The 24758-nt window shown below is 43.3% G+C and overlaps 1 protein-coding gene across 2 annotated transcripts in view; it reads right to left on the reverse strand.

The window, feature by feature from the left end:
* The window catches only part of Cacna2d3 (calcium voltage-gated channel auxiliary subunit alpha2delta 3), an 816591-nt gene that overhangs the window by 155929 nt on the left and 635904 nt on the right, over nt 1-24758 (reverse strand). For both annotated transcript variants that reach the window (XM_031361417.1, XM_031361418.1), the window contains 6 exons: nt 15097-15180; nt 6447-6518; nt 6106-6167; nt 4677-4744; nt 766-811; nt 512-609 (listed from right to left, as the gene is read on the reverse strand). In XM_031361417.1, coding sequence (XP_031217277.1) covers nt 512-609; nt 766-811; nt 4677-4744; nt 6106-6167; nt 6447-6518; nt 15097-15180 — 430 coding nt within the window. The remainder of the gene's footprint in view (nt 1-511; nt 610-765; nt 812-4676; nt 4745-6105; nt 6168-6446; nt 6519-15096; nt 15181-24758) is intronic.

A 24758-nucleotide genomic window follows, 5' to 3' on the forward strand; every position in this document is an offset into this window, starting at 1 on the left:
ATAGTCATCTGCCATTTATTTCTCACAGAACATTACCAAGGGATATTGGTAGTAATGAAAGAAGAGGCAACAGATGTCAGTTGCACTGCCTGTTCTTGGGGAATCACGAGAATAGGTTAAGCTCTAGCAGGAGATAATTTTTTGGCCAGCCTTAGTTCCTCATTTTTAGAATAGGGGGACTGGAATAGCGATCTCTGCCCACCATTATTATCTCCATCTTACTCCAATTGCTTACTTAACTAGATGGCTTGGGAGAGTAGACCCAATGTAATTAAGAATACTATGGTCAACACCTACATGATTTCTCATGTTTTCCTATAGGAAATAAACTTGGCTGGGTATAATATGACTGACAATCTATAGAAAACCAAAGCTGCTCTTGACTTGGCTGGGTATAACATGACTGACAATGTATAGAAAACCAAAGCTGCTCTTGAAACCTAGGCTTCCTCAATGGCTTGCAGCTTTTGCCCTCCCCACACCCACAAGAATGCTTGGAGAGCACACTCACATTGAAGCAGAGGCTCCTTGCCTTTGAGGTAGAGCTTAATGGCTTCCAGTTGAGATAGATGGCGGTGCTCTGGGTGCAGGTCAGTGTTGCAGTAGGACCTAAGAATGGGACAGTGTCCCAAAGGAGAAGATATAAATATTCATGGTTTATTCCCCCATTTGCATTTAGACCAGGAAAACTGGGAAGAGGGCAAGCAAGTAGACAACAAAGTGGACAACAAATCCTGAAGCTGATGAAGGACACTTGGATCTTACCATTCATCTGCCAAGGACACGTCAGGATGTTCTAAGTCATGGAGGCCTGGAAGTTAAAAAAACAAAAACAAAGCTTTAGTGAGTAAGGATCACTCTTTCCCATCTTCCTATATACCTCAAATACTCTAGGATGGCGCTTGTAAGGGGGCAGGTTCACAGTAAATATCAACCCCAAAGGGATATGCTGGGGAACAAAGATTCTGGAACTCATGTACAAAGTCATCCAAACAACTCTTGTACCCCACTGTGGCCAGCACCACCATATTCCCTTGGTATTCATGCCAGAGAAATCTCAACTGCATGAAAATGAAGGACACTTCTAACAGGATGGCTAGCAGGACAGATTCTGGAGCTACATGAGTACTGAGAACCAGGCCAGGCCATTAAACCTTTTGTGATGCTCACAGGTCTATGTCATTAGTTAGTTAGTTATGTGGGTGAAATTATACATTGAATGAAACGATATTATCAATACTCAATTATTTTTGACCAGCAATAAAAGATGCTAATAGTTGTTACAGGATCCTAAGTGAAAGAGTGTCATCAATCTAGAAGAGTAGTTAGCAGAGCTGATGCCATGGAACCTAAGAGTCTCCCAGAACACTGCAGACTTCCTCATCTATACTGTGCTTGTGATATGGTTTGTCTTCCAGAGGGTGTGTGTGTGTGTGTGTGTGTGTGTGTGTGTGTGTTGGGAGCTTGAACTCCAGCATTGAGAGAGTGGGAACCTCTAAGGCTAGGCTCAATGAAAAGTGAAGAGATTAGTATAATGGCCCCAGGAATGGGTCTCTTGCTTTCTTACTTGCTCTAGTGGCTCTGATACATATATATAGCAACATCACTTTCTGCCTTTGCCATGTTGTGTCAAACTTTGAGCCTTTAAAACTAAAAACTAAAGAAATGTTTATAGGGTCTTAGCCTCGAGTATTATGATATAGCAACATAAATGAGATAAGACTCTGTGGAGCCACCATTTCATTGATTTCAATGGATCATCTTCTGAGAAGCTTTTCCACATATGCTTGGGGACTCTGGCAATGTTTATGACGTGTTTCAGGGAATCAGTTTCTCAAATGACTCCCGCTACTCCAATTTCCATGTCAAATGCACATGCATAATATATTAGATGTCCACATAATTTTGCTCAGTGCTATAGGAAGTAAGCTGTTGAACACTTGGGAATATCATATCAACCCTTGAGCTATATCAACTTTCCGATGCAAGAAATATTCTCCAAAACTCTACAAAATGGTTAAATAAGGTAATTAAAAAAGTTAAAAAAGGTTAAATAAGGCAATCGTATTCATTCTCTCTCCCTCCTCCTTTCCCTCTCTTCTTTCCTTCCTTGTTTTCTCCCTCCTTCTCATTCTCACTCCCTCACTTCCTGCTCCCTTCTCCTCCTTTCTTCCCCTCATTTCCTTCAATATTTTTCCTGAGGCAGGTACAAGTTTGTAATATATTCTGAGAAGTTGGCAATAGAACAAACACCTTGCAGAAAAGAAAGCTTTGGGATGGGCAGAGAGGACAAAGATAGGAAGGCTTCACTTAGAGCTTTGCTTCAGTTTTACCTATGGTGGTCAGGTTGAAAAAGCAACTTTTAAGCCAAGAATAAAGCAAAGTGAACTGTAAGCCATGTGGATGGTAGGGAGAGAGCTCACTCCAGGAGTGACAAGAGTAGAGGCCTTTCTGTGACCTATGCCTTTCAAGAATGCTGTTGGAGGTGTCAGGCCTATTTCCTTCCCTCACTACAGTTTAGTCAGCCCTTCATCCCTGAAGTGCACCCTGGCTCAGTCTCATGGACACCACAGATGAGACCTGAGGGACCAGTTTCACTATAATTTCTTCTCTGATTTCTTGGGTACCAACAAATGTAAAATTTCTCCAGTATTTTCCCTTCTAATTTTGATCCCTTTAAAAATAAAACCATACCCAATGAAGCTGAGAATAATAGCATACACTCAATTTACTCAGTTATCATTATGTATAATTCTGAAAAAGAAGCAATGTGTCAAAAGAGATTATGAAAAGTCACATCAGCAAGAAGACCAGCTCAGGCTTCAAGCTTCAACACTGTTTTAGGGATGCTGGGGACTGAACCCAAAATGTGGTATCTGCTAGGCCAATGTTCTACTGCTGGGCTAAACGCTCAGCCCTGAGCCCTTACAATTGTGAGTATATCTTTATATTCATTATCTTGGTAGCAGCTGGCATTGGCAAAGCATATGGAGAAACCAGTCATCTTTCAGAGTAGCCTTCCTAACTACAGAAACCCTGAAATATGGGTACCATCCGCAAGGAACTTTCCACTCCAAGAACATAAGGGAGCTATGATCAGCCCACAGCTCTCACTGCTGATGAGCTTTTGGCTGGCAGCCTCAGGGAAAGCAGCCTTCCTGGGCTCTTTCACTCAGGGAACTGACAGGACTGAGTCTTTTTATTTACAGAGGACCCATGGGGAGAGGAAGATCTGATCTCATTTGTATGGATAACCAGACACTAGCCCCCTTGCTGAGTATTCAGACTAATTTCTTGCTTAGTTCTGAATTTCTCTCAATGCTCAGCCTAACAGCTGTGGAACACACAGGAAGTAGATAGTGAGCAGAGAAATGGCCCAAAAGACAGCAAAGACAATTGTGGACAGGAGAGAAAGCCAGATTGGGGTGGGGTGGGGGGAGCAGACACTAGAGGACAGAGGAAGGAAGGGTTGGAAGGAAGGAACAAACGGAGAAAGAGACAGAAACAAAGAAACAAGAGAGCGAAAGCAAGGGAGGGACAGATTAAGGGGCAAATGGCCTACTAAAGATATCTCTTTCTCTTCTGACCATGAGTCCTTTTCTCAGTTTCATCTCAAATGCCTTGGGCATTAATTTTATTGCTTCAAGGGCACTGGTGGTCTCAAAACTCCACACGGCTCATGGAAGTAGAAAATTCTAGAAATGGAAGCATGGCTCTTAAGAAAACATGCTTTAGGGTATATCTTGTCAAGGTCACAAGGTTTACTTGTTGTTCTCATATATCTTTGAGAAGAGAGGCCATATGTTTGGCTCTTAGATTGGTATATCCTTATTTCTACCCAGCACCTGGTGGAGCCCTCTACTCTCCCTTCTGTTCCATCAGACATCATTGTTCCTTGTCAGATTGTGAAACACTGCAGGGCTCATGGGCTGATGACCTGATCTAAAGGCCAGGTTAAGCAAGTGCTTTCCTCAAAGTGATTTACAGACTAAAAGCCCTTTAAACACCATGCTCACCTAATTCCAAGTGTTCACAATATTGGAAATGGTAACTGGTTAGGATTTGTGAGCTGTTGGGGTATAGAAAGGGCAATTTTTTTGATAACAACTTTATACTTGATGGATTTAGGGATGGCTAAAGTCTATGGGAGTCACTGTCCACCTACTCTTTATGGAGGTAGATCTTAGAGCCACACGACCCTACTTCCACTTCCCAATCTCTGTTAGTCTCTTCAGTAGTCACATTTTCCATGGGCAAAGGGTAACATAATACCAATGAGATGTATGATCCAACTATGTTGAAAGCAAAGGCTTCCAGATCTTTCTTTGCATTGGTCCTTCTCAGACTTGGGTTTTTTACATTAATTTAATTCTTCCACAAATTCTGAACATATGAAAATAGTAAAGGTGGTATGAGATTCCCATAATTCACCTCCACAACATTATGGATAAAAGAGTATAATAAAATCAGCCACTGGTTGGGGTTCCCACCATTTTGTCAGGAACCCACACAAAACTGACAAGAAAAACAGCATCTAGAGGGTGGTGATTTGAGTCAAGTGCCCAAATCACCAGCCAGAGGCTTGAAAGTCACACATGCTCTTCAGGTCTCTGGCATTCAGCTCTCAGCCTTCTTCCCCATGCCCAAGGATAAGCCAACCCAAGTTTGCCTCTTACCTTCTTCAATGGTTACATTCCCTCGGAAGAAGTATTTCCCATGGCCCCTGGAGAGCGCCACACCTAAACTGTGCGGAGAAACAAAGCAAACCTTGAAGTCTAGGGCACTGGCTGGAATAGTCTTGGGGGCTAACATTTTTTTTTTTTATTTTCCATTTTCACATTTCCATTTCATGTTCTGTAAACAATTTTTCCAACAGTTTACTTTCAAAAACCTCACTGATTATAGTGGGTGTTGGTTTTTCTGAGGCTCAAGCAGCTGCTTCAAAGTCATTTCTGATTGGAAATGCCAGCGGCAACTGGCTGCTGTTGTGTTTGCAAGATTTGTGGCCAACAGCTTGCCCCTCCAGAAAGCCCTCCCCTAGATGTCCTCCCAAGGCCACACACCCTGCTCCTTGCTACCACCTTACACACCTCTGCTCTGAACTTCCTCAGAGATCTCCAGTCACCAGAAATATTGACCCCCCTTTCTCAAGGGCAAAAGCAAGAACTCCCATGACACTCAATGTAGTAGCATGACCATATGGCTGGCTTTTGAGCCTGGTCTACTTCCTAGTCTAACAGCTTTCCCACATTCTTATTGCTTGATTTAAATGCCTTTCTGTTTTTGGCCTAAAGTAAGAGACTGTTTTTTTTTTTTTTTTTTTTTTTTTTTTTTTTTTTTTTTTTTTTAAAGTCCCTTCTTTTGGCAAAGTCATTTAGTGGCTCGTGTGTTCCTTGATTCCTCTTGGTTCCAAATTGCATCTGCTCACAATCCTTGGCAGTGCATGACAGTGATGCTAGAATATTCTTTTCAGATTCATCTGTACTAATTAACTTCTCTGTTACCTCTGAAAGATGCCAATAGTAACCCTGCTAAAATAAGGTTTTGGGTTTTTATTTTGTTTTGTTTTCTACAAATCACATAACAACAGTGGAAGGCCACTTCAGAATGTTCTGAAAGCAGACAATGGTGTTTTTGTTTTGTTTTGTTTTTTTGGTTTTTTTTTTTTTTTTTAAGGAAGATAAGAGGGAGACAACACAGAAGGACATTCAGCAAAGTTGAGACGGAAGCACAAGATGGGGATGAAATGCTACCTGCAGGATTACTGGGTTGTGAAAATAGAAGGTGAGAAATGGATCTTAGAAAGTAGCAGGTGAAATGGTGAGAACCTAGTGACCCTCTGAACTGATGTCCTCCACCCTTCCTGGGAGCTCTGGAGATTTTGTGTTGGGAATGGGATGCGAGGCTGTGGCAAATGGATGGGCTACTTGAGTGGGCCTGAACCGGTTTCCCCATTTTTTGAACAAAACCAAAGAGCAGCCTGGGCAAAGCCCCTTCCTCAATCTTTCTGGCCTTTGGGCAGATGATAAGCTCTGAGAGGCCAGCAGGTAGGTACAAACACACTGAGAGGTCTGATGGAATGACCATGAGTCTGGTCAGCTCTACCTGAAAGGAGTACCCTTGATGTCTGTATAGTAGTAGTCATTGGTCATCACCAAAACCCGTTTCTAGATCAGGGGGGAAAAAGTCATAGAGAAAAGAAAACACGGTTAGTCTGCTAGATGATGTTCTTCAGAAATCAGCAAAAATAAATAAATAAATAAATGGACACACTGTGAACTGGTTAACAATAGCACTACATGAGTCTTGTTAGAGATAAGTAAAGACAAGAGAGAATTGAGCTCAGCGAAAGATATTTATTCCAGGTAGAACCTCCAAAGCTAATTTTCTTTTTTTCACAATGGCTTGTTTTAATGAAGTGGCAAGAATGTTTGAGAAAACGGTACCCCTTTGTCCACGGTCTTCTTCACCTCCATGGAGAATTTCCCGGTCTTCCGATTCACCATGGCATTTCGTAACTAGAACAAGAAAATGAAATCAGAAGTTAGTACCTCCTTGGGTTTTCATGTCATTGGATGACTGGCCACTGACATCCCTATACAAAGCCCAGACAGGATTCCCAGCAATCCTTCATGCTTCTGCACAGAAGGCTAAATATGCAGAACTCTAAATCAGCTCTCCAGGGAAGATTCCAGCTCCTCTGCCATTCCTGAACCACAGGGGTGGTGATAGTGGTGAACAAGGACAAATGACTTTCAATTCTGAATTGGGGTACACAAGCAAACCCCACATCCTTTGATGCTCCTGGACAATGGGAGGGGGTAAACAAGGACAAATGACTTTCAACTCTGATTTGGGGAGCTTAAGTGAACCCCTTAGGGGCAGCAACAAGAGAGGCCTCAGGATGTTGATGAGTCTGGAGGTCAGAAAATGAACTCTAGACAATCTGCTAAAACTATCAACAAATGAGAATGTCTCTGGGGGACAAGTTGGTTTTCAAAAAGGGTACCGATTTGTCATGAAGAAATCATTTTTCAAATGATAATCAAGCTTAAAGACATTTTTCTAAACAGTAGTTGAAAAGATTGGGGGGCACTGGGGAGACAGTAACTCTTTCCATAACATGAATAAGTTTCAGACGGTCACCCGATTAATGGTCTTGCTGACAGGACAGTGACCAGCACTGACCCTGCTTCTGAGTTTTGGAGGGCCCATCTTGGAACAGTGAGCCTGGTTTGCCTCCCCTCCCCCGGCTGACCTTATCTAATTACCTGTGGCCTTCCATGAGTTCAGAGGACAGCGGTCTGGGTGATGAAGGATGTGCCTTCATGGGCAGCAAGGGGACATGACAGGAAAGGCCATCTAATGGGATGGGAACAAAGGTCGGCATGCCAGCCCATGGGGAACTGTTCTTTCTCTGTCTGCACTTCAGGTTTTTTGTTTTGTTTTATTTTTTGGTTTTAATTTCTTTTCTCCTTTAAGGAGCTTGCGAGAGATGGGGCTGATAGGAAATGGCAGGGCTTGCAAGCACCCTAAATTTGATTCAGGGCTGTCTAGATTTGGGTTCACATTCCCATCTTCTGTGAGAGAGAGAGTAAAAGCATAATTTTTAGCTGGAGGCATGTATAAAATAAAACATATATTTTACTTTAGATATTTTTTTAACAACACATAATGGGCATTTCTGGAAATATTTTCCCATTTTAACTTTTGTGGTTTGGGCTGGAGAGAGCTGGTCCTAATTAAGTCTACTTTCTAACTTTTAAGAACGGGCTCAATTTATCTTTAACATGGTTTTCATTTTTCCTCTTTCTGGTGCCTGCCTAAAGCCATTTGGGACCCTCCCCTCTCAAGTTCCCCAGGCAAGTCAGAGATTAGGTCAGCCTTTCCTTGCCAACCTGCCCCTGGACCCCCGGTAGCAAAGAACAATTAGTATGAGGCCAAGGAGGGCCCAAGGCCAGGGTCACTGATGCTTTCTGGAGGAAAAGATTTCAACAGTTATTCTAGTCTTACAATAAAAATAAGCTCTCCTTCCTGAGTACCTCCTCAGGAGGAAGGACAGAAGGCTGTCATGTAGAAACAGACTCGAGAGATGATATGATGGTATCACCTAGCACTTTATGATGACAGGCAAATCACAGCTTTCTCTGTGCCTCAGTTTCCTCTTCTGCCAAACAGAACTGAGGACAGCAGCCATCTCATATAATTGTAGCAAGGAGTAGCCAAGTAGCAAGCAGATAAGTGCCCGCTACACACTAACTATTCTCCATGCCTTGGCCATTCTCCATCCTGACTACCACTCTCACCAGTAGGCATCGTCACCTTCTTCTGTGGAGTCATCCTCCTCACCCCAGTGGGGTGTCAGATGTCTGCTGCCAGCTAAGTGAATCAGAATTCACGCTCTGGTTGGCTGGACATCGATGCCCATCCTCTTACCAACATCTCTCCAGCTGCTTTGACCATAAGCTGAATGAAAAACACATCTCGTGCCGAGGACGCTTTTGCACATCCATAGACTCCGTTTCCTTTCCTCACTGGCCAGAGCCCACTGAGTGCAATCTCCCCTACCTCAGCAGATTTCAGCTTTCTACTCCTAATTTGATAAAGCTAGATAGACTGAGATGGGACAATGTGGGGCATCAGGGACCACAAGGTAGCAAGGATCTCTTTACTGACACATACCACTGTTCTTTCCATCTCTTTGTGCCTCAGCATCTTCTTCTGTCATTTGTCCAATCAAAACTGACCCTGAGTGAAGCCACCGAGACCCAGGAGCTTTCTAATCTGTAGTCATCAGATTACTGGAAGCTCCCATTATTGGTAGCTATTGTTGACCGAGACCTTCCTGCTGACCAGACACTAATTCTAAAACTCACAGAACTACCTTTTGTATTTCTATTCCTGTACCTACTTGACTGGAGGAAAAACTGAGGCCTTAGACAAGGAACTTTGCCCCGGTAATCACAGGCTCTCTTACCTCTTAAGCCCAAGCTCCTGGTGCTGGAAAGATGGCTCAGTGATTAAGAGTGCTTTCGACTCTTGCAGAGGACCTGGGTTTAGTTCTTAGTACCCTCATTAGGCAGCTCATAACCACCAATGACTCCAGCTCTTCTAGGTTCAAAGGGATTTGTTTCATGCATGTGGTGTACATACCTAAACACACACACACACACACACACACACACACACACCACACATACACATTCCTAACCTCTGCTACCTAAATCAGAGGATAAAATTAACTATCTTATTATTTTAATATAAAACTATATATATTTTTATTTCTTGATTTCTCAAAGATCAAGTTTTAGAAATTGACTATGTCATTTTCTGTGGTTTTACATCCCAATAGCTAGCTCTTTTATAAACTTCAATCCCTGGGATCCAGAACCTATTGGAAGGTGATATTCTGTTCTAACTAACAGAGGAGGGAAGAGATTAATGGTTGAAATGCACTTTGCAAGGCTGGAGCATTCTAGAAAAGACACTCTTCTATCTTAAAGGGGTGCGTATTGCAAAGAATTCTGTGCACATAATCATACGAGAAGTCCCACACCTAAGGGAGGTCCACAGACTTCAGACAAGAATGGTGAGCAACAACAATCAGGTCTTCCCTGCAGAAAGTGGGAAAAACATGGCTGTTGGTGCTGCTCTGAACAGCCTTTGAACTTGCCACTGCCTGGAGTTGTAATCATGAACATCTGGGGAAAATGAAAAGGGTTTGGCAGAGGAAAACTTTAAAAATAATCTTTGTGTGTCCATATGTTAGCTGATTAAGCTGTCATTAAAAATCACATGCATAGATGCTTGACTTAGCACACCCAAAGAAAGGCGAGTAAGGGATGCCAATGGTGTGCAGTACCTTTTGTGTTCCCTATCAGATCCTGGGCATCTGTGCGCATGATATGCGGTGGCCACAGAGACAGCACTCATCACAATGAGATGAATACCCTAGAAGGCAAAACCCCCTCTAGGGATATAAAAGTTTTGCCCCTGATCAGCCTTTGGGATGCACCCTAGTACCTGGTTCACACATGCTTCCCTGGAGTCCTTGAGAATCCTCAGCTTGTGCAACCCATCAAAGCACCTACTTTTCTAGTATCATGTTCCAATTAATGCTGGATGCTCATTCCACCTGAAGTCTGCTGCTCTTCCCTCTTAGGAAGAGCCCACTGAAGGAAGCTTTCCCAGAAGATAGAGTGGTAATCGTAGATTGAGTCTCCTTATGTAATGACAGCCCATTCTCCTGGTGGTGAATTATTGTTCATGTAAGGACAGGGCTTTCAACTTTCAGAGGCCTGCTCTTCTGAGCCCCTAATTATAAGTTACCTAATCAACCCTGAAGATGGAAGGGATGTAAGACAGGGCAGGTAAATAGCCGTTTCTTTACCAAGAAAGCATTCAACCAGTACATGAAGGTAGCAGGCACAGAGAGTCCCAGCCACAAATTCCCTTCCTTCCCACATCAGCTTGGCTCACAGGGGCTTGAGGTTCAAGGGATCAAGCATGAGATTCAGAAAGGCAACACTGTATAAAGAAGAATAAAAGTCTTGGGAATATGTGACCAAAGGTCTCAGAATATGTCGCAGGGTGAGACCTTCATAGGGCTTTGGGAAGAAAGGGCTCTGGAGATACTTTCCAAGAGACTCATGGGAAGAAGTATGGGCTTTCTGAGGGCAGTAGGAGAAAGGCTTACATTGCAACCACATGGGTTCCAGTTGGGTTAGAAATAGAATCCATAGTGCTGTGGCTGTAAGATTGATTAAAAACTCAGAGCAAGGTAGCCCCACATTCTATGGGCAATCAATCAGGGTTGTAGAAAATAAAAGATCTAAGTGTATATTCAAACCACAGAGAACTCCAAGAAAACTGATACTTTACAAGGACCTCTACACAATCTTAAACCTTTTGTGCTTTTCTCCCATGGATGTGCTTTTTCCTGAGACTGCATACTTTCTCTTGACCAATTAACATATGTTCAACTAACAATTCAAACAAAATTGAATTTGCTCCAATTGGATGCACAATTTATATGCAGCCTCTTTCCAAAGTAGGACTTGGTAGCTCATTTTCAAGAATTTTTCTTGCTCTAAGGGGGTGTAGGGGGTTCACTTTACTTCACAGTAAAATTTCACTTTTGGGCTAGAGGGATGGCTTTGTGGTTAAGAGCAATGGCTTTTCATCTAGAGGTCCTGAATTCAATTCCCAGCATTCACATGGCAACTCCAACCATCTATAGTGAGATCTGGTGTCCACTTCTGTCTGATGCTCTCTTCTGTCAGGCAGGCATACATACAAAATACATATATACATATATAAATAAATTTTAAAGAAACAACTTCACTCGCTTGCCCTTCTGATATCGTTTGATCTTCATTGTTCACTACTGTGAGGCAAGAAATTCAGAGACCACAGGCTTGGATGATTGTAGGGTGGGTTGGACAATGGGTAAGTATATATGTATCTGCCATGTTTAGCCCAAGAAAAGGCTCCTCTTTTGTGCTCCAAGAGCCCATAACACCATCATAAGGATGGACATTTACTTTGTAGTCACTTTGTAAAACTCACCACATGTATGGATACCAAATGGAGTCTTCAGGGACCCTGGAATTCTAGGACCTTATCCATGGCACACTAAAATGGGTATGTCAAGGACACAGATTAGGGGCAAAACAGCCTGATGTGTAACTTTGGACTGTGTGGTGGTTTGAAAGAAAATGGCTCCCATAGGCAGTGACACTATTAGGAGATGTGGTCTTATTGGAGTAGATGGGGCTCTGTTTGAGAAGGTCAGCCCTCTGGGGGTGGACTTTGAGGTTTTAGATGCTCAAGCCAGACCCAGTGTGGCTCACTTGCCCTTTTTGCTGCCTGATAATACAGATGTAGGACTCTCAGCTCCTTCTCCAGCACCATGTCTGCCTGTACACTACCGTGCTTTCTGCCATGAGAGCAAACTTTTGAACTGTAAGTCAGCCCCAGTTAAATCGTGTCCTTTATAAGAGTTTCATGGTTATGGCATTTCTCCCCAGCGACAGAAATGCTAACTAAGACAGACTGTGACATAAGTTTCATGCCTCAGTGTCCTTAACTGCAAAATGGGGATAATTCTTGATGGGACTGTAATGAGAAATAAATGAGCTCATCATTACACTGAGGGTGGGACTGTACACAAGAAAAGTTCCTTATTTGGTAGCTATTGTGGTTTATATGAGCCTTTCCTATTTATAGAAATAATCACGTTCACTGTGGAAAGTTCAGCAATGACTAAAATGTAACAGGAATAAAACTGAAAACCATCCTTAATTCCTTCAGGCATCTCCTGAAATTTCAGCCCTGAAACCATATTCACACAAACAATAAAAACAGACTCATCAAGTTGTATTTATATGTATTTATGTATACACATACACTCATTCACACACACCCACATACTCACTCAAATATATAAATATATATATACAAATATATGTATAATATATGTATACATATATTAATAATAATCAAAGAAAAAGAGACTATCACGTTGAGAGTTGGAAGGGTAGAGGGAAGATAGTTAGAGGGGGCTGGAAGAAGGAAAAGAAAGAGGGAAAATAAAAATTAAAAGAAAATTAAGATACTTTTTGTTTTCCTGGAGATGATCCTCTCTGGTTACATAGACACTGCTGACACATGGGTCACCTAAATATCTGTCTTTCCACAACAACTGACAGGATACATGATACTATGGTGACAACAGAAGTCATGTGCACACTTCTCTCTGTGCCCTACTTTTGTCTTGTGTGTGTTTGTATGTGTGTCTGCATAGGTATATGTATGTGCAAGTGGTTGTATATGTGGGTTTGTGCACTTGTGAGAGGAGAAGGCCAGAGTTTCATGTTGGACTTTACCCCTCAGAGCAGGATCTCTTGCTGGGACCCATTAGATGAGATCAAGCTCCTTCTACCCAGTACTGAAATTACAACTGGAATTGCACCATTCATGGCTGGCTTTTCATAGAGGTGCTGGGGATCAACCTCAGGCCTCCTGCTTGCACAGCAAGCACTTCACCAATGGAGACATCTTTTCAGCCCCCTTATTTTAACCTTGGCCAGACTATTTGGCAAAATGTTTAAATAACATATGTGATAGTGCATCATTGAAGTATGCAGCAGGGTCTATGCTATAAATGTGTTTATTAAACTATACAAGAGCCTTGCTGTCCATGAGAAGTAGGATGCTCTGGTCCTCTGCAACCAGGTTCTCTGTATCCAGGAAGACTTCACTGATGTGGTCCAGTAAGTGCTACTTCCACAGTCCTATACTGATGGTGTCCTGAACCCTGCTCTCCCTTACTTATTTGCAAGCTTCTACATTAGTACATGGCTATGAGGGCCTCTGTACATTCCTCATAAGAGAATGTGTTATACAGATTTCCAAAATTCTCCAATAGTTTGGGCACAGATCCACAGGAGAGATGGTGGCTTAGGTTTTCCTATGTCAAACACATTGATATTAAAAGAACTAATGCCTTGGGCTTCTAGCCCCAAGAGAACCAGACAAAAGATAGCCAGAGCCCAATTTGTACATAAGAAGAATATGCTAATTCTGAGAGTAGACACCTAGAACCTAGTCTTTTAAGTTAGATGTCAGTGAAGTGCATGCTGGGAATCTGATATTTGAAACTCCACTCATAAAAGAAAATGAGATAAGAAGACAAAAATCATTTCAGATCCATGAATAGCAAAAGGAGATGCCCCCTTACCACCCAAAACAGGACTAGCAGGAGCACAGGGGATAAGAGGGAAATGAGACTTGCAAAGTACTGGTTAGTATGACCAAGATTACAACAGAAAACGTGAAGAATCCTGACTATAGTAAACCCCAACACTTCTAAGAAAGAAGCAGAGAGCATTCTGTGAGGTCAAAGCAGCTTGGGAAATGGAGACCATAGAAGAGAGAGCGAGCAGAAGCTAGTCTCAAAGGATCAGAGTAGGAATTAGCACTGGTGATCCCAGAGGGCCCATTCCCAGCATCCTCATGAAGCCACACAATGGTATAAGCACTTTTTAGATCTTTCATTAGACCAGAATGTTCAGTTCTCAAAGCATCTGTGAGGACAACCATGAGGGGAAGCAATAATGGCCACACATGAGAGACAGTGTCTCTACACATGTGAGATTTGAGTCCTGGCAGTGTAGCTGTCTACAATGGTGCAGGGATTGAGCAGAGCACAAGAGGTGCAGTTTACCTCAAGAATCCACCATGATCCTGGTCACAGTGCTTGAGGAAGAGAAGACAGCAAACTTCCTGGGCCATTGAATCTCCATGATGTCAAAGCAGTGGCAGATAGGAAAAGGGGAGTAGATGAGGTGGTAGCTTTTATTGAATGGCAACTTTATTTTGTCTGAGCTTGGGTTTAACCAGACAGGGCTAGGTTAAATTTCTGTAATAGATATGGCTTTTTCATTTTATGGGCAAGGGAGAAAAACCTGAGCTTTCTGCTATCTGAGGCCATTCACAGAGCGGAGGCTATGAAAACTGAACAAAGCAGTCACCAGGGAGTTAGGACGCCAGCCCTGTTTCTATAAAGCAAGAGGAGATAGTATAGGATGTCAAATGCCTTCTTGCAACATCCCATGGGAAGGGTAGAAGCTCAGGATATAGGAATTGGAATGGGGGTAGCAGTGGGGCGGGGAGGCTGACCGTACATGGGGAAAGTGGGCCTTCAGACTCCTCTGCTACTCTCCGGCAACAAGAGTTGTGTCCATGTAGACCTAACAAGTTCATTCTGTCCATCTGGGATCCTGTCTTATTGGACTATAGATGCTGTGTCTTTGTAGTTACTGGGCCTCCTATTGCCCAGCAACAGGATTCCATGAAGATGGTAAGGCAAGTCCTAACAATTATACTGGGATGAAGTGGAATGAATCAGCTGCAGAGGAAACCAGAGCCTGCTGGGTATAGGCTCAGCAGGCTGGCAGGAGAGCTATGCAGCTCCAATGATAAGGGAAGGGTCTATTGTTTTCACAGCCCTCTGCTGTCCTCTGGACCAGCCTCTTGGCTCTCTTTTATGGTTATTATTGTCCTTGACAATGAAGTCTGCAGAGGGTCACTTACCACATCATCTCGGTCTTCCCACTCGACTTCTGAGAGATCCACGCTACTGTAGTTAGGTTTCCTCCGCTTTTTTCCTTCTTCATACTAGCATAGGGAAGAGGAGAAAGACAGACAAAAAGTTGTGAAGTTATCCACCTGGGCATCTTTATCCTCCTAAGATCTTCTTGCTGAGTGTGAGCTGTGAGGAAATGATGGGTACCTGAGATCATCCCTGTGGGTTGCGATGTAAAGACTTGAATGTCAGCCATGGCTATTCATGTTTCTTCCAATTTGAAGAATATAAAGGTCAACTCTTTGCTTGGCATACATTTGTCTAGAGAATTCCTTGACTCTAAAATGCCAGGTGCAAAGAATATTTATCTCACTCTTGGAAAGAATATGTGAAGGGTGGGAAGACCTCTCTCTCTTCAAATCTGATGATTTTATGGCAGCCCTTTATGGCAGAGGAAAAAGCTTCCTACATATATTTATCAAATCTTGTCCTTTCCCCTAAGCTTCATAAACTTCTCCACAGTTAGACTTGGGCTTAGCATCCTGAGAACACTTTGCAGACTCACAGACCTCCTGTTTGCTACTGGCCATGGCGGTGCTGAGCTAAGCACAGCTCCCTCACCTGGAGTCGATGTGAGTATTGGGAATCGCTGCCAGATTTAATGGCCATTAGGGCATTCCTCTGGAAGAGCTGATGAGTGCATTAATAAACTGGGGAGTGCTTTCACTTCCCCCCCTAAATCACTGGTGTTAGTCAACCAGCAAGTGTACCATTTTATCGACCGGACATTCTTGCGTCTAGATGTTTGTGTGTCTTGAGGCCTTTACTGCTGCTTACTGTGGTGTTTATAAGGTAGGAAAGTCTGCCCTCTGCTGCAGGCTAAGGATAAGCAAGGACTTCACAAGTTCATAGTACACTAACATATATACATAGTTGTACATATATACAAGACTCAAGCATGGAGGTATACACATTTTCTTTTCTGTTCTTTGACTCAGTTCTGTTTTGATTAAACAAAAAAGCTAAGAGAGATGCAGGGCCAGTCTAAATATTTTAAGACCCCAAATTGTCATTTTGGACATTGATTGGTGATTCCAGGTGCAGTTACTGAAGGTACCCCAGACACAAAGGAGAAACCTTTGCCACTTTAGAATCAAACAAATCTAAAATGGCCCTCAGTGCAATCCAAGGGACTGTGGATAGGAGGGGTGGTTGTGGTACCAAACAATGCCAAATGTTGCTCCTATACTCTTTATTCCCTGCCATCTTTACTGTGGGGATCCTGCACCATCTCTAGAAAGTCTCCCCTACCCTCTGCACCACCACCACCCAAGAAGGCTACCCTGCCTGCCTTCAAAAGGGTGTGCTGTCAACTAGGCTGACACTCTCGTCTATGAGGTTTCCAGTTAACAAGACATTCACCATTCACAGTCACTTTTATGACATCAGATCCACTCCAGATGAAGAGGAAGGAAAGTGGTTCTCTCGGAAGCCACTGTAAACGATAGCAGATTAGCAGTTGGATCATGTTAGGGAAAGTTCCTGTGTGCATGGAAGCTGGATGAGACAGCCTTACTAAAAGCAGAAGGAAGGAACGGGAAGGAAGGAAGGATGAGGGAGATGTTTGGGTCTGAGCCGTGAGCAGGAGCCACAGGGGAGATGTATAGAGTGCTAGGACTCAGGACCTTCTTTATGGGAAGACAGTTTGACAGCCCCACTGAACTTCAGATACAGAGGCCACTGGCTTCCAAGCTTATTTCAGTAAGAACTATTCGCAAAAATTCCAGGCAGCCCAGAACTTGAACTTCAAAAGCATACTACCACAGATTATTGGGTTGCCTGTTGATGGATCTGAACCATTCTTCTGTTTTGCTTTGGAAGAAGGAATTCACCTTTTGGTCACTTCACAATGTTACTTTATTCAATTACTCAGTACACACACACACACATACACACACACACACATATCATATATACACACACATTGGATACCTTGACAGTATAAGGCATTTGGGAGCTATGGTGATGGTAAAATTCTTGCCATGCAAGTTCAGATCCCCAAGATTCATGTAAAAGGGAGATGCAGTACATTGGTACTGAGTATGGAGACAGAGGCTGGCAGATCATTGGAGCTCATTGACTAGCCAGTCTTGCCGCCAATGAACACCAGACTCTATAAGACATCCTGCCTTTAAAAATGAATAGAGAATTACTGAGAAAGGTACCTGACATGGACCTCTGGCTTCAGGATATACATGTACATACATGCACTCACATCTGCATGTTCACATGCAAATACCCAGGACAAATACATACATGTACCACACTCATACAAAGTCTAAGACAGTAAAGACAGATAGTTAAGCATCACCCTTCTCTTCTCATGAAGTTACTTATAGCATCCCTCCCTTATTTTTGCTTCTATCATTGTACATCCCACTGAGTTAGGAAGATGGGTTCTGACAGGCTAAGTAACAAAAGCAATAACAAAATCAAATAAGATCCTATAGCCAGCCCTGGGAAGGATATCTCACCACCTGCCCAACCCTGCCTTAATTTCTCTGTGTAAGTCTCATGTTATTTCAGCTTTTGTTAAACTTAAACTGACTCTAAGGTCCTAATTACAAAACACATCTTTATCCTCAAAATATGCCTAGGATTTTGTCAGAAGAAAAGAGCACAGAGGCACTACCATTGCCCACTTCATATGGATGTCTGGTGCTAAGCAAGTCACTGAGCTGCTTAAGCATTTCACACTGGGCTGTAAAGTAGAGTTGATAAAACTTGCCAGAAGGGACAGGCTAAGTACATCTCTACCTTGGCAGTTCATCCCAGGCAGCACAGGAGTGCTTAACTCAGGAAGACCTGACTCTTTGTGCAGAGTTGGGCACTGCTCAATTCCTCGAAAGGAAGGCTACTTCAATAATATTGTCACTGTCACAGGCAGGGGTTTTTGCTGAATATGTTGGTGTCTCACAAGTATGACACAACTGTCTCCCTCTACTATGTACATTACAAGTTGGGAGTCCAGACACTTGACAGAGATATCTGTATTTGTGCTCAGGTACTCAGCTCTTTTGAGGTAACATTTACAAAAGAGAAATCTGTTTAAACTCCTTGACTTTTTTTTCTTTATTGGAGATAGGGTGCCACACAATCCAAGTGGATCTTGAATTGGTTATGTAGTTGAGGATGGCTCTGAACTTCTGATCCTCCTGCCTCTGCCTTCCAAGTGCTGCAAATGCAGACTTGCACCATTACTCACAGTTAAAGTGTGTCTGGGGATTGAATCTAGGGTTTTGCACATTGTAGGCAAGCATCCTACCACAGGAGTTACATCTGCATCCTATCATGTATGCCATATCTCCAGCCTTTCATTTTCTTTTATAACCACTCAAGGGACCTAGGCCAATATATCAAGAGTCTACTCAAGAAACAGAGAGTTGAGCATAGTAGCTCATTATAACCCTAGCACTCAGAGAGTGAGGCACAGGCTGCTTCCAGGGCAGCCTGAGATAAAAAGTGAGACCCTGTCTCAAAAACAAAAAAGGAACAGTGAGAAAGACCATAGAGTAGAGTAAAAGATCTCCCAGCATGACAGTCCATCAGTTGCTACACTGTGCAAAGTTCTACAAGTCAACCTCACTGAAAGACACAGGAGTGGGAACTATACCCTCTGAAGCTCCCTTTGATAAGGGCCCTCCCTAATGGCTGCCTAACCAAGTATGTGCAATGGGTCTGACACACTTTTTTCTTAACATGGGAACATTAGAACTTAGACATCAATGAAGCACAGGGATTTCTTTAGGTTAGCAAAAGAAAACTCAGCGGACTGTTGCGTATCTGAAAGGAGCCAAGGGTAACAAACAGGCAGTAGCTCATTGACTCTAAATCTGCCACTACCATTTCCTCATTAAGAAAGCTTAGCAGGTGGGGAAGTAAGCCCTTTTACCCATGCACTGGCCACACCCATTTCACGTATTTTCTAGGTTAAGTGACTATGGTTTCTTGCAGGTACCCCTATTGCTGGGTCCGAGATTGGTAGGGCCTAACAATATGGGGAGGCTCACATCATTCTAGAATGCAGGAATTAGTTCAGAGATGGGGACATAACCTACAGCAATGCAAAAGAAACTCAAAAGACTACATCTGGGATGTTTTCTTGGATTGTCCTAGGAAAGGTGGTTCCCTATGCACAGGCACTACTAAGGTTGTGAGATGTGAGCTTGGCGCACCTCATGAGTACCTTGACTCCTAGTTTAGGTCATCCTAGTTTAGGAATGAAGCCCCCTGTGGAAAAGCAGTGGAAGTGGAATATGATAGTCCTGGACCACACCATGCCTGAAATAAGAGTCCTAGAGACATATGTGTACCTAGACCACATTGTACCTGACATCTTTGCCCACTTGTATGTGTCAATGTATGTTTCCCAAATGGATCCCTTTCCTTCTATAGATAGAGTATGCATATTAGTCCTGACTGGTCTAGAACTATGTAGACCAGATTGTCTTTTGACGCACACAGATGTACCTGCCTGCCTCCAAAGGCTGGCATTATGGTCTATACCACCACATCAGCCCACACCACATCCTTCTCTTGAAAATAATCTTACCTGGAGTTCCAAGCATCAGGCAATCAGACTGGACACATTGAATGCCTTCCCTTTTCTTTATACATGAACTGCTTATAAAGATTATTTACTTATTATATCTGTGTGTATGTGTGTGTATGTACATGCCTGTCTGGGTTTATGTGCACCACATGTGTACAGGAGCCCACAGAGGCTAGAAGGAAGTGTGAGGTCTCCTGAAACTAGAGTTAAAGGCAGTTGTAAGCTGCCTGATGTGAGTGCTGTCAATAAAACCTGGGTCTCTGCAAGAGCAGTAGCACTTTTAACCACTGAGCCATCTCTCCAGCAAGATGCATTCCTTTAAAAAAATACATTTTATGTGAAATATTTACAGACTTTGTAAGTTTAATGATTATTTGGGAATATCTGATTTATAAAATGCCTTGCCACCTACCGAGATGCACTTCTGTGCTTGAGCAGAGCTCAGCTCTGCAGACTTTCCCTCCATGCCTCCTCCAAGCAACACTATAATAGTTAAGCTCTGGATGCTTCCACTCTGAGACTGGCTCTCCCCTTCCCCCATGCAGCCTCAGTGTGAGACAAATCCCAGGCCTGGCTCCCCAACTTCCCTTCCTTGTTCCTTGTTTGCAAGGAGCCCATTACAGTGCCAGGCATTGTATACGGCAATTGTTAGCATATCTATAATCTGTAACTTCCTTTGAAAATGTGATTAACGAATCACAAACGGTTTCCAAAGGTTTATGAACACAGTCTCAGCATCACAGGTAGGCCCGCAGCTTTTGGTGCCTCTTTTATGAAAAAAAATGTACAGGAGAATTTAATAAGGAAAGATATTGTGCGCTATGAAATACTTTGAGGTGGAGTTTCAAATAAAGGCCAGATGTGGTGAGCGTACAAATGAGCCTGTGGCCAGAGTGATGGGACAAAAAGACACCCGTTCGGAGCAAGCCAGAACTCCCCAAGGGCTGGCTTGAAGTGCAGTTTTTCATTGTCTGGATATAAACTCCTTCTGTGTTACCTGCAAACTGGCTTTGGAAGCACGATGAAGTAGGTCAAGGTGTGGCCATTCTGACTTAAAAATGACAATGGCTTTCCTTCTCCTGAGTTCCTTTAGGAAAAGCCCAAGGGCACTACCCACATATATACTTGTGGTCTCTGTGCAACAAACACGGTATGGGCCTAATCGATTAAGTGTTCATGCTGCTACAGGCTACCAAAATAAACAAACAAACAAATAAACAAAAACCAAAGTAAAGAAAGAAAGAAGGAAGGAAGGGAGGAAGGAAGGAAGGAAGGAAGGAAGGAAGGAAGGAAGGAAGGAAGGAAGGAAGGAAGGAAGGGATGAAATAAATGGGGAAGAAGACACTATACCTAGGAAAGTACCTTCTGGTTGAGGGTATGGTGAACCCAGAGCCAGTCATCCAGAAGGGTGTTTCTCTTGCCAGGCAGGCAGAACCTTCCCCTGGTAAAGACTGCTCTCTCTTCCCCTCTCCCATTCTCCATCCCTTCCCCACCCCCAAAGCTAAAGAGTATTTCAGAAGGGACACAGGCATGTTTCTCTTCTATGGACAATCATCTATTCACTTCTTATTCACTTAAGCAGCCCACATTCTGATGGGTTCCAAATGCTTCTCGGTTCCTGTGCCAGGCACAATGAGCCTTAGGAATACCCAGAAGACATGCTCCGGAGGGATCAGTGCCAACCTTCAAGTTCTTAGTCTTAGCTCACTACTCATTGCTCAGATTCCTTCAAGGTAGGTTGTTGGAGGGCAGCTAAAAGCTAGGACCTTGTCAAGTCTTCATGCTTCATGAGCCAGGGCAAGCTGTTCACACCTCCAAACCCCATTGCCCTCCTCATGAGATGGAAGATACAGCCCTCAATTTCCAGGAATGGCTTGAGAGGCATGGAAAATAAATGTGGCTGAACCCAACCAGAACATCGTAGGCTCTAACAAATGCAATCTGAAACATTTCTCCCTTGGACAATGTTAATGACCACTGATGCCACGGCTGGTTTCTAAGGTAAGGAAACCAGTATCATACAGTGCCCATCCCCAGAAAGTGTACTCACAGGATAAACTGGTTCTTAATACATAAACCACTTAATGGGGAATATCAGTATGCATTACAGGCCTTTCTCAAGGCAGATGAGAAGGACATGCAGACTTGTGGCAGAGTGACATCTCTTCCCCTATACTGATATAGTTGGATCTCATCCTGCCAGTGGTGAATCAAGGTCTCTACAGTGACACATCTTTGGGAGGTGGACCGCATGGCCCTTGTCAGTCCCAGCTCTCCTAGGAATCAGTGACAGAGACTACAAATGCATATCACCCTCTAAATGGCTTGAAACCTTTCTGTTTTTCTTATTTTTTTCCTATCTTCCTATACTTTCTGCTCCTTGTAGAAATTTTTGAATGAAACAGCACTTCAGTTAAAAATACCACCCTCACCAACTCTACATCACTGGGGGCACTTCAGAAGTCTCCAGGGTACTTGAAAGCACTTATTGCTTTCACCTTCCAATGTTCATTACATCTCCCAATCAGGAATTCATAAAACTCATGAGCAGTCTGCTCAACTCATGTGACTGCCCACCCTGACCCTTTGCCTCCTGCTAGTCTTCCTAGAAAATATCTCAGGCTAGGAACTATGCTAAATACTGTCTGGGTCTTACCAAATCCTCCCAACTCCAGGGAGGGTGAATGATTTCAAAGACGGGAAAATTAGAGCCAGGTCCCTGGGTGACATGGCTAGTAGAACTGAGAAACGCATGAACTCCTCCTGGTGTCTGAGCTTTCCCCCTGGTATGGTCTTCATCTCATTGATTAGACCCTCGGTGCAGGTAACCACCTCTGCCAGGACAGAAGTTAGTGCTCAGTCACAGAGGCAGAACCATCTGGAAGGTGAATCCTACGAGGCCCATTTTTCTCTATGCATAAGTGAGGGCTATGTAGGCATCTAGCAGACTGAGTGTCCTTTGCAACTGGCCCTAGTGTTGTTTGTTAGTTCCATATTAAGAAGACTTACACAATGAGGAACTTCAAGGAGTCAAGGTTGCACCTGGGCCCAGTTTATAGTGTCTATTTAATTCACCATGATTCCTGTCAGGGCCTCATACAAGTGTCTACAGGACTGAAAGATAGCATTTGAACTGGAATTTCCACCTAAATCATGCTGCCCCTGTAGTGTGTGACTCTACAGTGGCCTGGACTTCCATCCCCCCAACAATATACACAAATGCATGACACACGCATCATGCCTTGGCAAAAATTCCCATTGCTCTGTATTGGAGATGAAATCCTCTAAGCCCTGGGAAGAGGAGAAACCAAGATCCAGGGCCACGAGGGTGTGTCTCACAGTGGTAGGGAGTTGAGAGAGGGGCAGTGGGGCATGTCCAGACAGAGCCTTTTCCTCTTCCTCAGAGGTGCCCTGCTCTTGTTAATTAATGTTTTTAACTGTCTCGAAGATGAAAAGTTCTATGCACTTTCCTGTAGTTTGATTACAAAATCCTTTTGATGGCTGTAAAACTAAAATGGCTTAGGTGTTTAAAAACAAAACAAAACAAAACAAAAAAACCCAACAACAATTAAAGAGGCTGCTTTGAAATCCCAAATGACCTTTATCTCAATCACTGTCCTCCTAGAAGTCATGAGTCACAGGCTATGTGTGGGGAGGAGGTGGCTTGGCCCCGACATGGTTTTGTAGGTCAAACATGGCTTACTGTACCATGGCTGGATTAGACTTAATGCTCAAGAAGCCAGTCTGTCTGGTTCTAGCAAGCTAGTCAGAGACATTAAAATGTTCTCAGTAGCTTGACAGGAAGGAAATTTGGTGCCAGCACAAAGGACAAAGACCAGGGATTGGGTGTTGGGAAGAGAGGCACAGTGCCAGGCCTGGTGAAAGAGGTAGAGATGTCAATGAAGACAGAGTTGCTAGAAGAAAAGGCAGGACAGGGTGGCATTCAAGTTAAGGTGACAGCTAGCACCCAGGGGATGCTTTCTCTAAGTCAGAATACTTTGAGACAAATCCCTGTGTAAAGTTTGATGCTAGAGGTCCTCCTAAATGAACTCAGAATTTCTGAGGGTCTTACTGTTCTCCTGGGTGTGGGTATGGCTTCTTCTGAATCCCATTTCATGAAGGTTTTTCAGGCACCCATCCCATTAGGAGGTACTGTCTAGGGTGAAGAGAACCATTGTTATTTGGAAGCTAATCTGTGATATCTGGCAAGGAACTTTTTTTTTTTTTAATTTAGCATTTACCCATTACTACATTAAGGATATTGGAAGACCCTAGGGTATATTCAGCTGTCATACCATTTTAAAGGGGTCTAATTGGGCACAGCAAACTGATTCTAGAGTTGCCATAGCAAAGAAGAAACATTTCCTTATCCACACAAATAAGATCTCAAGCAAACAGCATAGGCTCCGTAGCTAACCTGGCCTTCTGTAGGGGGCAGCATCTAGCCATTTAGCTGGGGAGAGAGTTCTGGGTGTGGCTAATTTCACCCAGGACTGTACATCAGAACCTAGACACCTCTCAGGGCCCAGAGGTGTTTGATAAGTTCATGAACAAGACAGATCTACACATGAAGTATAGCAGGATGCTGTAAAGAAGGGACAAAGAGCTCCTCCTGTCTGAACCAAGCACCTAGTTGAAAATGCATAGTAGCAGTTCATGTCAAAATGCCCCAGCTTTGCCAACTATGCCTGTGCCTGTGCATGTGAGATTGTTATCTAGGGAGATGTTTGGGAATCATCATCAATGGGAGCTTTGGTGTGGTTTTCTTTTCCCTGTAAAATTGCTAGCAATATCTGTGAGGGATTCATAACTGTGACCACTTTTTCCTTCTAGCTAGTCACTCCCCTTTCTCACCTAGGCAGCCCTTGTTTCAAACCTCTCAGGGAGCCTCAGTGAGCATGTAGTACTTTGATGTATGCTCTCTCTGCTAGCCATGCTCTGACCTCCAACCTGGGCAAGTTTCCATCCCACCATCAGTATCCCTTCCAGTCTCACTGGCCTGAATTTGCAGCAAAATATCTAGCTTTTGTTTAGTGAGTCTCTCTCTCTCTCTCTCTC

This window comes from Mastomys coucha, unplaced genomic scaffold (genome assembly GCF_008632895.1).
Source record: "Mastomys coucha isolate ucsf_1 unplaced genomic scaffold, UCSF_Mcou_1 pScaffold9, whole genome shotgun sequence".
In the NCBI taxonomy this organism is placed as follows: Eukaryota; Metazoa; Chordata; class Mammalia; order Rodentia; family Muridae; genus Mastomys; species Mastomys coucha.